This window comes from Trichechus manatus, unplaced genomic scaffold (assembly GCF_000243295.1).
Source record: "Trichechus manatus latirostris isolate Lorelei unplaced genomic scaffold, TriManLat1.0 scaffold00042, whole genome shotgun sequence".
NCBI classification, from domain to species: Eukaryota; Metazoa; Chordata; class Mammalia; order Sirenia; family Trichechidae; genus Trichechus; species Trichechus manatus.
Window position 1 is genome coordinate 3,481,100 of NW_004443978.1, and position 17,416 is coordinate 3,498,515.

General features: G+C 46.2%; 1 protein-coding gene across 1 annotated transcript; it reads right to left on the minus strand.

Moving 5' to 3' along the window:
- Nucleotides 1-1,914: 1,914 nt before the first annotated feature.
- Nucleotides 1,915-9,938, minus strand: NXT1 (nuclear transport factor 2 like export factor 1). The gene is made up of 2 exons (XM_023731394.1): nucleotides 8,570-9,938; nucleotides 1,915-2,258 (listed from the first exon to the last, which is right to left on the minus strand). Exon 1 carries the CDS (start codon nucleotides 9,103-9,105, stop codon nucleotides 8,683-8,685), a length of 423 nt encoding a protein of 140 aa, XP_023587162.1. The 5' UTR covers nucleotides 9,106-9,938; the 3' UTR covers nucleotides 1,915-2,258; nucleotides 8,570-8,682.
- Nucleotides 9,939-17,416: the final 7,478 nt, after the last annotated feature.

A 17,416-nucleotide genomic window follows, 5' to 3' on the forward strand; every position in this document is an offset into this window, starting at 1 on the left:
TCTTTTCATGTGCTGATTGGCCATTTGTATATCTCCTTTGTATAAATGCCCATTCAGTTCTTTTGTCCATTTTTCAATTGGGTTATTAGTCTTTTACTATTGAGTTTTAAGAGTTCTTTATATATTCTAGATACAAGCCTCTTATCAGATAAAATAATTTACAAATATTTTCTCCCATTCTATGGGTTGTCTTTTCACTTCATTGATAGTCTTGTGATACACAAAAGCTTTTAGTTTAATGAAATCTAATTTATTTATTTTGTCTTTTGTTGCTTGTGTTTTTGGTGTAATATCCAAGAAACCACTGCCTAATGCAAGGTTGTGAAGATGTATACCTATGTTTTCCTCTAAGAGCTAAATTTTAGTTCTTATATTTAGGCCTTTAATCCATTTTGAGTCAATTTTTGAGTATGGTGTGAGTTAGGGGGTCTCACTTCATTCTTTTGCAGATGGTTATTCCATTGTCCCAGCACCATTTGTTGAAAAAGACTATTCTTTCTCCATTAAATTGTCTTGGCACCCTTGTTGAAAATCAACTGGCTGTAAACATAAGGGTTTATTTCTGGACGGTCAATTCTAATCAATTGACCTATATGTGTATCCTTATGTCAGTACCACACTGTCTTGATTATTGTTTGTTTTTTGACATAGAGATGTTCTAAAATTTTTTGTGTTAATTCAATCTTTTCTTTTTAGTTTCTTCTGCTGAGTCTAAGCTCAGAAAATACTTCCCTGTCCAGAAGTCTAATAAATATTCAGTCTTTTTTCTAGTTATATTATTGTTTTTTAAAGTTAACACTTTAGTCTGGATACGATTTTGATATATTGTGAAGTTAAATGTGATTTTACTCTCAAATTATAACCAACCATTTCCAAAGAGCTTAATAAATAGCCCTTGTATTCCTCATTGATTTGTGGTGCCTCTCATCAGATGTTAAAATCCACCTCATACCTAGCACTGGAGACTCCCTATTTTGTTCATTGGCCCAAACATGGTTATCTTACATATTTGTATCCCTCTCTTCTGTTTTAATATCAGGTAGGCTGTTCTGCTCTCATAGCATGCATAAGGATTAAGCTATTGTCACCAACTTATTCTTCCAGGTTAGGGTTAGAAGCGTTTTGCAGAATAAAAAAAAATTAAATTGGCATATATTGACGTTGATAAAATTAAATCTAGTAACCTACCTTAGGAAGAATTAACATCTTTATGATACTTAGTGTTTATATCCAGAAGCACAGAGGTTTATATCCATTAATTTACTTCAGCAATATTTTATCTTTCTCAACAGTTTTATGCTTCAATTCATGTGATCATCACACATATCCCCACCAAGATTCTCCTAGGTAATTGGGTAACTTTGTTACTGTGAAAGTGCCCTTCTCCTTTCATTCCTTTTCCTAATTGCTTTTTGCTATGATATGAGACTGCTATTGATCTCTGTATATATGTTTTATATTGCGGCACTACTGAACTCTTTAATTCTCATGGTTAATTTAATATATTTCACCTGTCCAGTATGTACACACATTGCAGACAATGATTTTCTGTCTTTCTGTCCCCATACCATACCTCTCACTGATTCCTTAATTTAGCAGTAGCCACAACTGCCATAAAACATAACAATGATATGGATATCTTGATTTTTAATCCTTATGAATGATCTTTGATTTTAGACTGAAATAAATATTTCAGTATTCTCAAGAATTATCTTTTCTTTTTATGAATGACTACTGAATTTTATCAGATATATTTTTGGTATCTACTGAGGGAAAAAACTGATGGGAAATAAACATCCTAAAATAAGACATAGTTGTGGATTATTCTTTTAATATATTATAAAAGCCTATTTGCTACTATTTTACTTTAAGGTTTTTTTTTTTTAAGTTTATATTCATATATGATATTGGCCTATAGTTTTTACTTTTGAGGTGTCTTTGTCCAATTCTGGTATCAGTGATATATTTGCTTTTTAAAACAGAGTGGGTTTTCACCTTTATTACTCTACTGGAATCATTTATATTTAATTATATGGATATTATCTAGGAATAAAAGTTTTAACAGGTATTAATTCTAAATGAAATCCATTGAGGACCCCTGGCATGGTGGAGGTTTAACTTCTGGAAATGTCTCAACATATCCTGATGTCAGGTAAATGCTTACATGGCTTCTCTCCCACATGGATGTGCTGGTGGCGACTGACAGCTCTTGCTGAGTAAGTGCATTTCCAGCTGGCTCACATACATGGGTGCAGGCTCTGGAAACAGATATCATAATCGATAAAGCCCACCTTCAAAACAAGACCTTCACAAGCCAGGTGAAAAACACAGCTACTCAATATCTTTGAACTGCACATGGGTTTTCAAAAGAGCTAATCGATAAATAAATTATTTTCAAGTTTTTTTCCTCCTGGAATGTCAATACTTCATCTCAACAAATGTAACCCATGGGAACACCTAGTCATACGTCTAGGCATTCCAGCACCAAAACCAAGAAACCAAGGCTTGGAGAAAGAGATTATCATCACTGTTCAATGTCCAGAGAAGGCAGACATGACTCCTCAGCATCAATGTGCCCAACAGACGAAGATAAAGAAGTACTCTGCAAGTGGAGACTCAACAAGTGCCAAGCTAATGGCTCAGTTGTGTGAATCTAATAAAATGCTTGTGCTGTACCAGTTCTTAAGCTGCATCAAAATGCCCAAGGCTCTGAGTCAGAGGTTCCCTAGATTGTGTGATTCACCAGGAGGACTCACAGGATTCTGCATACAGTCAAACTCATGGCTATGATGTATTACAGCAAAAGGACACAAAGGATAATCAACAAAGAGAAAGGTGCATGGGGCAAGGTTTAGGGAAATCAGACGAAAGCTTCCAAGGGTCCCCCAGGTGGGGTCACACATGATGTGTTTAATTCCACCAGCACTGAATTGTAACAACACATGTGAAATGCTTTCTATGAAGGAAGCTCTGAGGGCCCAGGGTTTTTATTGGGGCTGGTCACGTAGGCACATATGCTTAGCATATAACAAGATTCCAGACTCCTGTAAGGAAAGCAGGTGTTGAGGATTGATTTGTGTCCTCCCCACCCCCACAAAAAAAAAATGTGTGTCAACTTGGCTAGTCCATGATTCCAGTATTCTGTGACTGTCCACCATTTTGTCTGTCATCTGATATGATTCTCCCATATGTTGTAAATCCTACCTCTATGAAGTTAATGAGGCAAGATTAGAGGCAGTTACGTTAATGAGGCAGGACTCAATCTACAAGAGTAGGTTGTGTCTTAAGTCAATCTCTTTTCAGATATAAAAGAGAGAAGCAAGCAGAGAGATACAGGGACCTCATACCATCAAGAAACAAGAGCCAGGAGAATAGCCTATTCTTTGGACTCGTAGTCCCTGCACTGTGAATCTCCTTGACCAGGGAAGATTGATGACAAGGACCTTCCCCCAGAACCGACAGAGAGAGAAAGTCTTCTCCTAGAGCTGGCATCCTGATTTTGGACTTCTGGCCTCCTAAATTGTGAGAGAATAAATTTCTCTTTGTTAAAGCCATCCACTTGTGGTATTTCTGTTATAGCAGCACTAGATAACTAAGACAGAATTCAAACTGACCTTTTGGTTAGCAGCCAAGCTCTTTCCCAAACATGTTATCCCTTGGGGACATCCACTGTCTGTTGTTCTGAAGCTTCTCGGCCAGTGTGAGTCACAGACTCCAGGGAATTCAGATCCAGCTTGCTGAGTGACCCTATTGAGACTCACGCCCTCTATTTAGTCTGAAGTGACGAAGGTGGCATCCCACCTCGCCCCACTTAAGGGCAGGGATGGAGGAGGGGCTTTGCAATTTGAAGTCCAGAAGCGTCTCCCTCCAAATGAGTCCCTAAACAAAATTCCTCCCCGCGACTCCACTCTCCCCCCTTGCATATCTTCCTTGTGGGACAGTGTTCTAAGGCCTCGTACAATTCTCATCCTGGTTGGAACTTACTTTTGTCTGTCACGTGGATTTTACCAGTGTCTCAGCTGAATACTGTTTAACATTGTTATGCACAAGTGTGTGACTGGTTTGGTCACTCTTTATACGTGGCTCTGGAACTTAATGTACTTAATTTGCCATGTCACATCTCCTGATTATATCACAAGCCCCTTGAGTGCAAGGAGCAGAGCTACTCAGGTGATGTGACTGCATCCAGGCCCTGCTTTCTGCCCCTTCAGGGGGAGGTTCAGTGGGCAGACCAGGCTTCTTCTGGCAGGGGCATTTTGAACGGACTAGAGCTGAAGAGTGAAAAGTCTGACTGCAGTATTATGAGGAGAGGCAACCAAAAAAGCATCAAAATTCAGCATCGAAAGAGACCACAGTTTTCATTCAAAATATCTGCAATTCAAAGAGACAGAAACAAATAGGTGTCTTGCGGGAAAAATAATAGCCACAAACCCCCTAAACCAGCACATTCCAAAGAAAGGATGAGAGGAGACTGAATGGAAATGGCATCATTTTCAGAGTTGCTTGCTCCCCATGCAGGAAACAAGAAACATTCCACTGAGCTCCGATGGGAGGGTTATTGAAAGAGAATTCAGACAGAGCAGTATTTTCAAAGGAGGCACATTCATATAGATGGCATTAAAGTTTAAAAATAGATATTCCCAACACCAAATTATTAAATTCATATAAAAGGAAAGTGGAAATGATTTACAGTATTGCAAAACACGTTGGCACAGTTTTCCACCAGGTAAGTCCTGTAGAGCCACGACCAAACCAAACCCATTGCCGTCGAGTCAATTCCGCTTCATATTGACCCTAGAAGTCAAAGCAGAACTGCTCCATAGCGTTTCCAAGGCTGTAATCTTTACAGAAGCAGACTGCCACACTTTCCTCCCACGGAGTGGCTGGTAGTTTTGAACCGCCAACCTTTCAGTCCGCAGTTGAGCACTTTAACTACTACACCACCAGGGCTCACGGAGCCACCACGGTCCCCACCTAAAGGTGTCTGACAATAGCTGGGGCAAGGATCTATTGGACCGAATGCCTTGGGATCGTGGGGGGCAGGGAAAGAATCTGCACACTGAAAGGACTGTCCTGGCTCCCCCAGGCTCAGTCGTGCGCTCTTGTTCTGCCCTGATGGCCGTGGGAGCAGGGACACCTCCTTCACAAACCCCTTCCTCTGTGTCTCATGTCCAGCAGGGCTGACTTCAGGGCCTCCTGCTGCAAGGCCCACATTACCAGCCACCTCCACCGTGTGAGGGCAATGGGATTTCATTAGACCAGTTGAGGCCCATCTAGCTTGGAAATGGGCTTAAGTCTATCCAAATTTAAATGGCTGCCCCAAACTGAGATTAGTGGAATGTATTTTTGGGAACATGTCTATTGCAATGTCTGTACTGTAATAATCTGTTGAACGATTAAGTTGAGTATCATTTTATATGTTTATTTTTGCATTTCTATACTGTGATTTTCATATCCTTTCTCATTTTTTCAATGTGTAGTCTTTGTTAGTGATTTGTATGAGTTCCTGAAACGGTAAGGTAGTGTCAAGTGGTCTACAGTCTCTAAGCAGCGGCTAGCTGGGCTCGCCACGCTTGCGTGGATTTGGCCAGCAAAGAGACAATGAGCGCCTGAATGGCTTCAGTTTATTACTTACAGAGTCAGCAAAGCGAGGCCAGCATGGCGGCAGCTCCCCTCGGCCCTCATCCTATAGGACAATACTGAGTGCAGGAGGTAGAGCGTCCGTGTCAACTAAAATTAGAGAGATGATGAGAAACACAAGACAGGGATGGGAAACTGCTTCCCAAGGACTCCTCCCCAGATGGCTCCTCTCCCCTGCTCCAGCAAGAATCACCTGGCATTTTTTCAGAACTCCAGCCGGCCTGCCATCGAGTCTTACTTACATGGCCTACATGGAGACGTGCAAGGTGGCCAGGGCACCATGGCAAAGCCATGCCCCTACAGTAAGCCCTTATTGCAAACATTCTCCCCGTACCTAGGATTAGGCTCTGCACCACATGACAAAGACCCCAAACAACAGTGGCTTAAAGAAGAATTTCTTTCTTTCTGATTAAAAAAGCAGTCTGGGGGTAGGCAGACTAGGGCTATTTTGGTGGTCCCATGTAGTCACCAGGGAGCCAGAGTCCTTCCAGCTCACTGCCATCCTACCTCTAGGGCCTAGCCAAGCTGGCTTCAGGGTCCATGACTGAGCTTGAGCCAGTGGTCCAGCCACTGCAACCACTTTCCAAGCAGCAGAATAGAGGAAGGGAGGAAGGGTACTTTGAAAGTAAATTCCCACAAGTACTGTCTTTCAGCTTTTACTTCAGGGGCCAGAGCCTAGTCATATGTCAAACCGAGCTATCAGTTGAGCTGGGAAGTGAAATCTTTTAAGTGAGTACCTTGTCCTGTTAAACACTGGGCTTCAGTAATTAATAAAGATGAAGAATATTAGGAAACAACCAGCTGTCTGTGCCACAGTACACATCAAGATCCTCGTCCTGCTCAAATTTCCTGGTTCCACCATTCCAACCTACAACACTATCTCAAACCTAGTATGCTCTTATCAAAGAAAATTTAACTGGGAGGCTGCATGGCCACAAGATCTCATCTATTGGTCAAAGAATAATGGAGCCTTCTATAGTTTTCTATTCTTACTTTACTTTGGAGAAATGCAATTAAGGTCCACTTTATGCAAAGTTGTAAAATGTAAGCGTTGGTATTTAGGGTCAACTAAAAACAAAACAACTACAAACCAGTTGCTGTCCGGTTGACTTTGGACTCATGGTGACCCTGTATGTGTCAGAGGAGAACTGTGTTCCATATGGTTTTCAATGGCTGATTTTTCAGAAGTAGATGGCCAGGCCTTTCTTCCAAGGAACCTCTGGGTGGACTTGAACCTCCAACCTTTTGGTTAGTAGCAGAGGGTGTTAACTGTTTGCACTACCCAGGGACTCTACGGCAAATAAAACTAGCTTCTAATTCTGATGATGCAGCGTGTAGACTCACCTTAACAAAAAGCAATTTGGCTGTTTGGTCCTGGCTTCTAAGCCCCTTTGGTCTGATCTTTACCTGGATTGGCTCAGGAGCTCTGACCAGGAACTGACCTTTCCTGGATCGGCTGGGGTACCCTACCCTGTAGTTAACCTTTATACAGATTGGCTGGGAGCCGGGGTGGGGGTGGCGTGCTCTGCCCGGTAGTTGACGTTTACAAGGATTGGCTGGGGCCCTGCCTGGTGACTGATAAAAGCCCTAGAACACTGAGGCTCAGATGGGGCCTCCTAATTTACAAGAGTAAGGAGGGGAGCATGTCCTTTGGACACGTGAGCCCTGTGCTAATGAACCTCCCAGACCGTATAGACCTGCAGTGGTTTTGGAGGCAGCAGCTGTGACGGTGCCAGAAGAGGTGGAGGCGAGGTGACCCAGACGGTGGCAGCAGAGTGTAAAGGCCAGACCCCAGACAAGGGAGTCGGGAGCAGTTGAGAGGAGCGGCTGAGGGCAGAGCTCACCAAGTGATATCATTAAACAGTTCTTGGCTGACAAGAGTGAACACTGGTTTTTGGAAAGGGAAAGTGGGTCCCCTTAAGATATTGGGGCCCCATGCAGGGATACCCTTCCAAACCTCACCCTATGCATATCTTTGTTTAAAACCCTGTTATGTTAAAGTCCTTATTGCAGACATAGTGTTTCCGTGTTTTCTGTGACCACTGCAGTGAATTATCAAACCCAATAAAGAGTGTCATTGGGGGAACTTCCCCCTCAACCTCAGTGCTTCTTTCTCTTAAAAGCAGTTTGTAGTTGCTTTCTCTTTACAGGAGTAGTTGATATAGCTGCTTCATTTACAAGCAGTTATTAGCTAACCCTTTAGTATCTGTTTTCATCATTTCAATCTCAGCCGTGTTGGGTGATTCTGATGTACCCTAATGTGAACTAGGGAGACCCTGGGTAGCACAAATGGTTAACCACTTGACTACTAACTGAAAGGTTGGTGGTTCAAACCCACCCAGAGGTACCTTGGAAAAAAGGCCTGGAGATCTGTTTCCAAAAGGTCACAGCCTTGAAAATTCTATCAAGCAGTTCTACCCTGCACATGTGGAGTCATGATGAATCAACTTGACAGCAACTTTTTTTTTAAATGTTACATTTTAAGACACATAGGGTGCTTTTGAAAAATGTCAATGCCCAGCCTTATCCTCAGATTATCTGCGTACAGATGTTCTGGGGGTGTGGCCTAAGCACAGATATTTTTCAAAGTGCTCCAAAAGATTCTAATGCGCAGAGAGGGCTGTGCCCCACCGCTCCAGTACACCTGTGCATACACCTGGGACAGGCAGGTGCTCAGCCCTGGACATCACACCTCTGCAGGTACTTTCTGTGAGTCCTGCCTTTAATCCTCCATTTCCTCAAAACCTAGTCAGACACACCAGGCAAGGGGAAGGAAGCAACACTTGTCTTATTTTATTTTTCAGAATTTCCAGAACCAGAGTATCTACAGGGTAAATAAAAAAATAGAAAGTATGATACTCTTAAAAGGCAACTATCACAAACTCAAAAAAGGGCTTCTAGGCCTGGAGGGCATGCAGAAGCATCCCACCTTGGCATGCTGGTCCGCAGTGTCTGTGGAAGAACAGGAATGAGCTTGTGTCCCCCAGTCTGGAGACCTGCGTCCCCCAGCGCAGGGTGAAGTGAGGAGGCCTTCCTGCCCAACTAGCTGGACCAGTCCTGGAACCGGAAGCAGTCGCTCGCAATCTTCCACACTGTGTTGCTGGGCGAGGCCTGGGCTGTCAGGATGAAGTTCTGGTTGAAATCCCGCTGTTTATTACCCTCAAACTTCACTGTCCCACAGATGACAACAAGGACTGTGGTCTGGCTTGGTGTGGCTTCATCATGAACAGGCTGGCAGTCTACCACATTAATCTGAAACTCACTGGAGGGCAACATTTCAAAAAACTCACTCAAGGATTCTTGTCCTGAAACAGCATTTCCATTCCACACGAGGGTGGCCGTGCCCATGTAGAGCCGGGACAGCAGACGCCTCCGCTTGTCCATGGTGCTGTAGTAGATGCTGACAAACTCCTCTGCGGCTCGGCATGCCTGATCCACGTAGGTCTTGAAATCCAACAACGACATCTCTCGTTCTGCTGGAGGGGCCTCTGCCAGGGCGTCTCCTCCACCTTAGACAGCCAGGAGCTGGAGGACAAGAGGGTTGAAGAGAACTCATTTTAGCGGATGTTAAAATCTGCTCTTCCCTAACAATGGAATCCCCCCCTTCTCTTAGTGGTTGACAGCTGCATACCACTGAAACAGAAAGGCCGAGAGTACACATCCCGCAGAGAGAAGGAGCTAGGCTCAAATTCAAGCAATGCAAAATCTTAACAAGCATCAGCTTGCTAATTTCTAAGGGGGAGTGTCACCACTGTGGCATAACTGTATTAGGAGAATTAAATCAAATAGTGTACATCAAGTGCTTAGTAAAAAGCCTGCAAAAATGGTAGCTATTATTAAAAATTTTAAAAATCTCATGTTACTACGAAAGGCCAGCTTCTCCTCAAAGCATGGAATCGGTGTGACTGCCCCTAGAGAAATGGGGACATTTTTTACTCTGGGTGAAAACAGAGTATTAAGTGGAAGGGAACAGCAGTCACTGGCCCAATCACATCAAGCCAATCAGACAGCATGTGCTTGGCAGCTGGTGAGAATCTGGGAGGGAGAAGAGAAGGCAGGTTTCTTAAAAGGGTAAGAGAACAAATGCCACAAGGCCAGGACAGGACCCCAACGGTGGCCATGATTCTCGTGGTGAGCTCTAAGAAGCAGACCTTGGGCCTGACAGGGAATTAGAAGGTAAGACACCTAACTTATGTGATCACTAATACCTACTAGGATCCCTGGTGTGTGGTGGTTAAAGTAACTGACTGCTAACCAAAAGATCAGTAGTTTGAAACCACCAGCAGCTCTGTGAGAGAAATATGTGCGTCCTGCTTCTGTAGAGATTTACAGCCTTGGAAACCCTGTGGGGTCGTCAAGAGTTGGAATCAACTCCATGGCAGCGGGTTTGGTTTGGTTTTTGGGTAACACCTACTAGATAAGTCCTGTGGAGTCACAACTGAAAGACTAGATTCAAAGAAGTTCTATGGCCTAAAATGGAACAAAAAGAATTTCAACTGTACCTGAAATGTCACATCTCCTTTAAAATAGAAAAAAAAGTTTCCAAGTATAAATATTAATGTCTTCTTTTTTAAGAGTAGAGATACAGCTGTTTGTTACAGTTCTGTTCTTATTTGCATAATTAAAATATTTCACTAAAAACAATACAAAAACCAAAAGTGGACAATACTGCTAAATATTAGATGTGTTAAGATTTACAAACTAAGCATCAAATAATTTTTTTATTTCAGGTTTTTTAAGATCTTCTAGTAAAAGATCTTAACTTTAAAAAAGAAATCAGCTTCCCGTTGCCATCAAGTCGACTCCAAATCATGGCGACCCTATAGGACAGGGTAGAACTGCCCCATTATGGAAGCAGACTGCCACATCTTTCTCCCACGGAGCAACTAATGGGTTTGAACCACCATGCTTTCAGTTAGCAGCCAAGCACTTAACCGCTGTGCCACCAGGGCCTGCTCTAAGTATCAGCTTATGAAATAGATAAAAGATTCTACATAGGGTCTGGAAAGAGGCCTGGTCAGGTAGACTTACGGGCTGGGAAAGGCGGTGGCATCTACCTCTACTGAAGACTTGTGAAGAGATGGAGGATGGGGGGGCACCCTAGACATAACAGTAAGGTCATCGGCAGACACTGGTCCTTCCACTTCCTCCGTGGACCTCGAAGTTAAGCATCAACGTGCACTTACTCTGGGCTAGGTATTGTGATGGGGCTTTACATACATTACCTCATTTAAGCATCACCATACCATGCTGGCTGAAAGAAGCCGTGGTGGTGCAGTGGTTAAGCACTCGGCTGCTAAACCTAAGGTTGGCAGTTCAAACTCATCAGCTGCTCCACAGGAGAAAGATGTGGCACTCTGCTTCTGTAAAGATTTACAGCCTTGGAAACACTATGAGGCAATTCTACTCTGTCCTGTAGGGTTGCTAAACCTACTGCTGTTGAGCTGATTACGACTCCTAGCGACCCTACAGGACAGAGGAGAACTGCCCCATAGAGTTTACAAGGAGCGCCTGGTGGATTCAAACTGCCGACCTTTTGGTTAGCAGCCGTAGCACTTAACCACTATGCCACCAGGGTTTCCATAGGGTTGCTAGGGGGTCAGAATCGAGTTGATGGCAATAGATTTTGGATCATGGGTGAGAAGGACACTACTGTAACAACTTTATAAATAAGAAAACAGAAAGGTCTGGAGCAAGATCACAAAGGTAAGTAGATGCCTGATTCGTCATTTATAAAAATGTGTGTGGAACTTGAAAAATCTGACAAGACTATGCTGCCCTTTTATTTGCTTAAAGTTTCTTGCATTTAACTCAAGTTGAATTTGTCTACTTGAGTTGAACTCCAGGACAGCTGGTTTGATAATTCCTTTCTGGAATGCCCCCACCACCCCAATGTCCACACTCTTCCTCATCCTGATGTCCCATCAGGCCCCCATCGTCTCAATTCCGTCATCTCAGGACCTTCTCTTCAGTTGAACCCGTCTTCTCCATCCCTGCTTCCACTCACAATCCTGTCTCCTCTCCCAATAAATGACTTCTACTTCTGGTTACGTTAATGTAGAGCCAACGGCCTGCCTTCCTCTATGGCATCGAAAAAACATAATGAGATTGTGAAAGTAGGATAAATGAAGAATTTGAGAAGATCGCCTCCTTTTCGCTATGGTCCATATCATTGAATGCTTTGGAGCTGGACTAGAGAAGATGAACGAGTTACACAGGCCCTGTCAGGCCCGAGAACTGCTCCCGTACGTGGGCTCTTTTGTGCTCACGGCAATGCAAACTTACTGGGAATTTTTTTTTAAACACATGCCAGCCCTTTTGCGCACACACAAGCCTAATGCAGACCTACAATGATACCTCGTGAAATAAGGACAAATCCGTGGGTTACTCTTGACAATGCGGGCAAGCATATATTCTGCTCCCTGTCTCTCGTGAGTCCCTTCGCGTCCGTGCGTGGTCCCCACACTGCCAGAGGGGATCGGCGACCTACCTGCGCAGACCACGTCCTCGGGCGGAGGGGGACAGGCTGGGCGTCTCGGCCCCCCCGTGAGCGCGGGCCGGGGAAGGGAGCGCGGATCGGTGTGCCCGGTGGGCGGGAGTGCGGACGAGTCGGCGTCCCCGGTGAGCTTGGGCAGGGGTGGGCGCGGGTCGGTGTCCTCGGTGACCGTGGTGGGGGGAGGTGGGCGCGGACCGCAGATCCACCGAGGGGTCCGTCACCTGAAGGTCACGCGTGGGCCTGCCGAGGCTCTCAGCTCCTCCATGGCTCACCTGGGGCGGCGGGGCGCGGGAAGAGGCGCCCTTCTTTCCTTCTCTCCCTCCCGGCGGGGCTCAGCTGGATCGCCGGGGCCCCACGCGGCCGCACCAGGAGGTGCCGGTAGCGGCGGCGACTAGAGGCCGGAGACGCCTCCGCGACTCCCTGTACAGATTCTCGCTCTAGGCCTGCCGCTCTCCGCGCAGGCACTCCCGCCTCCCGTGACCGGCAGCTTAGCTAGCCAATGGGAAGGCGAATCAGAAGGTAGCTCCGCCTAGGTGTGGCGGAAGGAGGGCCATTGCTTCCGGGAGAGGGAGGGGCCAGTCGGCCACAGCGCTCGAGTTTTCATTGGTTCAACCGGGTCACAGAATCCCGTCCAACTAGTTAGGTCATATAGCCTTGATTGGATAAAGCCTCCCAGGCCCCGCCCTCGAAGCCGAGGGTGCGGTCCCCTCCTGTCCGCTTGGGAGCCGCTAGGCTGCAGAGGTCTCGGCTGCACAGCTCCCTCTGGGGGGATTCCAGTTTGGGGACTTGTAACACATCATGACTTTTGCAGCCACGGGGAACCCCACTAACTTTCTCAATCAGACATCGCATATGGGCGCCAGCATGCTCGAAGCGGCATCTGAAATATGTACATCCTCCGAGAGGGTAATTATCTGCCCAAGTAATTACCCGAGCTGGTAACTCTCCTTAATAGTTTAAGGCACTTCGAGTTGACATTCTAAAGGATTGGGAAAGTCTGTCCTAGTCAAGGAGGAAACTTATAGAGCCCTGGTTGAGCAGTGGTTAAAGTGCTCGACTGCTAATCGAAAGGTCAGTGGTTGGAACCCACCATCCGCTTTGCGGCAAAACGATGTGTCAGTCGGCTTCCCTAAAGATTGTTGTTAGGTACTGTTCTGTTGGTTCCTACTAATAGCAACCCTGTGAACCCCAGCATGAAACTCTGCGGGGTTCTGTGCCAGCCCCACAGTCTGGTGTTTCAGACCATTGTTGCAGCCATTGTGTCAGTCCATCTCTTTGAGAGTCTTTCGCTGACCCTCTACCAAGCATGATGTCCTCCAGGGACTGGTCTCTTCTGATAACATCTCCAAAGTACATGTAACGAAGTCTCGTCATCCTCACTTCTAAGGAGTATTCTGGCTGTGCTTCTTCCAAGACAGATTATAGCTGTGGAAATCCTATGGGGCAGTTCTGCTCATCCTATAGGGTCGCTATGAGTAGGAATCCACTGCAACGGGTTTGGTTTTTGGGAAATGTACCTAAAAGTGAGAGGAGGGTCAAGGGTGGGGATGAGGGTGTGGATTAAGCTGGGAACTGAGAAAAGTGTACCAAAGGGCAGTGTACCTTTTGCATCCTGTGAACTGAGGGGCTGCTTTATTCACTCCACGCTTTAGTTATGGTGCCAGCTCTGGCTTAAAGCTTGGATGATATTTTAATTCTGTGCTCCAGCTTCCAAACTAGCTGTCTGGAACCTGAGCTGACCAGCATGGAATCATTTAGTGTGATAAAAGACATTTGGTTTTTTCAGACGCAAAAGTCTCAGCTCCACCTGCTGGTCCTTAGGCATGGCTAGGTTCAAGGATGTTGTTGTGTCCTTAGGGTGTGTATTCATCCAAGTGATACTTTCTTGGTGTCCTCAGCCATGAGTTTTCTTGCATTCCTGAGAGAACGCTTGGTCTCAGATTTCACGACAAGTTTAGAAACTGGGTGGGCTGTTTAATAAAGATGACCCTACTTAAATCAAGTAGGTGAAGAAGGTTTAGGTTATAAAAAGCAAGTTGGAGGCTGAGTAGAAAGGTGGAATGAGCATCTCTGGAGCAGTGCCCATGCCAGCACTTCTCTGTAAAGCCCAGGACGTGAGGTCAGGGTTCACTGTACACAAACCCACATCACAGCTCCGGTGGATGAAATGAAAGTCGACTTACAGCGTGCCCACTGGGTTAGATGATATGCTGCTTTAAGCTCGTGTCCCCTGTATTTCCCTTTTCATTTCGTTCGCATAACCCTTTGAGGAAGGTATTCCTGATTTTACAGTCGAGGGGGCTGAGAGACAGAGAAATGAAATTACCAGCCTGGAGTTACAGAGTTGAGTCAAACCTGGAAAACCTGGTTAGGACATTTGTCCACCTCCAAGGCCTTGTAAATACAGAGGGCAGCAGAGTCAGCAGTGGGTGGGAAGGCAGGGACCTTTCAGACGTGTGTCACTGGCATCTAAAACTGTGTCTGACTCACAGCAAGAGCTCAATAAAATACTGTTTGAATGAGCAGGCTTTGGTGCTAGACAGGCCTGAGTTCAAATCATTGCTCCATGACGTTCTAATTGTGATGACCCCTCCCCAACTTCTCCCCCCACTTCTATTGGAAGCACCCCTGGTTGTTATTCCCCTGCAGTCCTTGCATTTGGAAAGTTAGGGACACCCCTGGATCTCAGGCACGGGATGCTGACACTGTATGCCCCAAGCACAACTCAGGGATGGTGGGAGACCCAGTCAGGGCCACTGAGCCTGGAGAAGGTGGTTGCTCAGGGATGCTGGGAAAGAAGTGTTTTCTCTCTCTCTGTACTTGTGGTGTATGGATGGCACTGTGGCAGCCATCTTGCCACCATGAGGGGTGCTCCTTGCCTATGAGGCAGACAGGAGAGATGGGAAGAAATCAGGCTCTTGATGACTGTGTTGAGACCCCGAGTCAAACCAGCCCTGAAGTTTGGGCTTTGCAGTTGCAAGAGCTAGCAAATCTCCTTCATTTTTCATGCTATTCAAAGTTGGGCTTTATGTTACTTATAACTTAACTAGTATACTTAGTACACTAGTGGGGTGACTGTGGTGGGTTGACTAGTGGGCCATGTAAGTTAACCTCTCTGAGGCTCAACTGCCTCATCTGAGAATGGGGGCAATAATAATACCCATCTCCTTGGGCTGATGTAAGGAATGAAGGAAGCAATGCTTGGCACAGAGCCTGGCCCAGATTAAGCATCCAGGAAACGCCACCAAAGCAGAATTATGCTTAGACAGTTTGCATCGACAGTAACTTCCTTATATGCCAATAAGCCCTCTCTCCAAAGACTGGCTTTTAAGCATGGGATAAGTCTATCGACAAATTGGTTGGATTTATCACCAAATCACAGTGGCACCTTCTGGAAGACGCAGCCTCGCTTAGAGCAGAGGCCCTGCTTGCAGCCTGGAACCCCTCCAGGGAGGGAGGACGCATCTGGTCCTATATGCCGAGTCTGGCAGCTCTGAAGACAGGCCTGACTTAGGATCTTTATGGCTGTAAACACAGGCTTGATCTCCCCCATTGTCAGCGTGGTTCTCTGGTGCAGGACCTGACAGCATGTGTTTGCCATGAGAGGCTTGGAGCTGGGCGATCTGCAGAGGTGATGGAGCAGTCGTGCCTGCTGCATTGCCACTGAAAACAAATTTTTTTTTTTCTTGATTTGTTTGTTTCAGAGATTGCCATTTCGGGGCAGGAGATAGAGCTGAGAGCCTCTCGTACCCAGTGGGCAATAAGAGTAAAGCCTCAGCAGGGCCATCAAGCTGCTGCATGGCCAGGCGAGCCCGCGCTGTATTTCTGGGAGGTCACTTGTGGACCCCAGTTTTGGGGAAACTTTTCTGGGGGCCATGGAAGAAGCGTATCATATGGGGTCAGACAGTGTTTTGTGAAATCCTAGCTCTGCCACTCTGCCTCCTCTGTCCCTCAGTGACTTTGTCTGTGAACCAGGCATGGGTGGGAATGCCGTAGCAGTTAAATGGCAGTGCACTGAGGAGGCACACTGGGAGTGTTTGCCTAGCCTACAAGGATGCCCTTTGTCTGAGAATGTTCTTGGGATCATTGCTAATTGGGTTGCAGATGGAACTCTCTCCAGCTGAGCCATCAGATCCTCTTTCCCAGAAACTTGGAATTGTGGGAGGAGTCAGAAGCTGCTAATAAGCCTCTGGGTGTGGCTGGAACTAAATATGAATATTTATTGGGGTTGGTTGTTTGCAAGTAACAGAAACAAATTTTGGCTAATATAGGCCAGAGGTGTTTACTGGAAGACTGCAGGTGCTTGCTGAGTCAAGGCCGGCATTGGTAAGACACTCCTGGGATCTGGGGAGCAAGAACTGGGCAGTAGGCGCTTCAGGTGCTACCCTGGACTAATTTCTAGCCCTTGGGATCATCTCAAGATTCAGATTCCTGAGGGAGAGAGTTGGTTTGGCCCAACTCCAGCCATGTGCCACCCACCTCTTGGCCAGGAAGGGGTGGGGCAGCTTGATGGCCAATCCCACTGGAACCATAGGGGAGGATAGTTTCTGGGATTCTTGGAGGGTAGGAAGAACTGAGGCCAGTTGAGCCCATAGTATTGGGAGCAGAGTGGCCATGAGCATGGAGAGGAGATAATGAAGCACAGTCGAAAGGCCACATGACCTGAGAGAAGAGACAGAGCGTTAGAGTAGGACACACACACGCAGACACACACAGGCACATGAGCTCTTGGCAAACAGCTGCCTTGGTTCCCGGTGGTTTTTCATTCCTGGTTGTGGCAAGTGTTATTTTCCAAAAAATGGCCACAAAAATGTTTCTGGTTCCGCGTGCTTTTCCAAACTTTGCCTTGCCATCCCCACCAGGAGATGGTGTCTAAGTCCCCTTCCCTTGGATACGATCAGGACTGTGTGACCCGGTGAGGCAGGCCCAACTCACAGGGTTCAGAGGAAATGGTTGTGTGTGATCTCTGAGGTTAGGTCAGTAAAGGAGGTGCAGCTCTGCCCAGGTGTCTCTTGGTACGCCCGTCCTTGGACCCAGCCACCATAAGTAAGCCCAGGCCACCTGTGGCTAAGCACAGGAACAGAGGGCCCCAGCCCTCCACCCAGCTGAGCCTCCGCCCAGCCAATAGCACCAAGTGGCCAGTTGTGTGAGTGCGCCATCTTGGAGCTGGGTGGGACTGCCCTGCTGGTGGCAGAGGTAAGCTTCTCTGCTGAGCCCTGACCAAACTGCAGGGTCATGAGCAAAATAAGTGATATTGTTATTTTAAGCCACCAAGTTTTG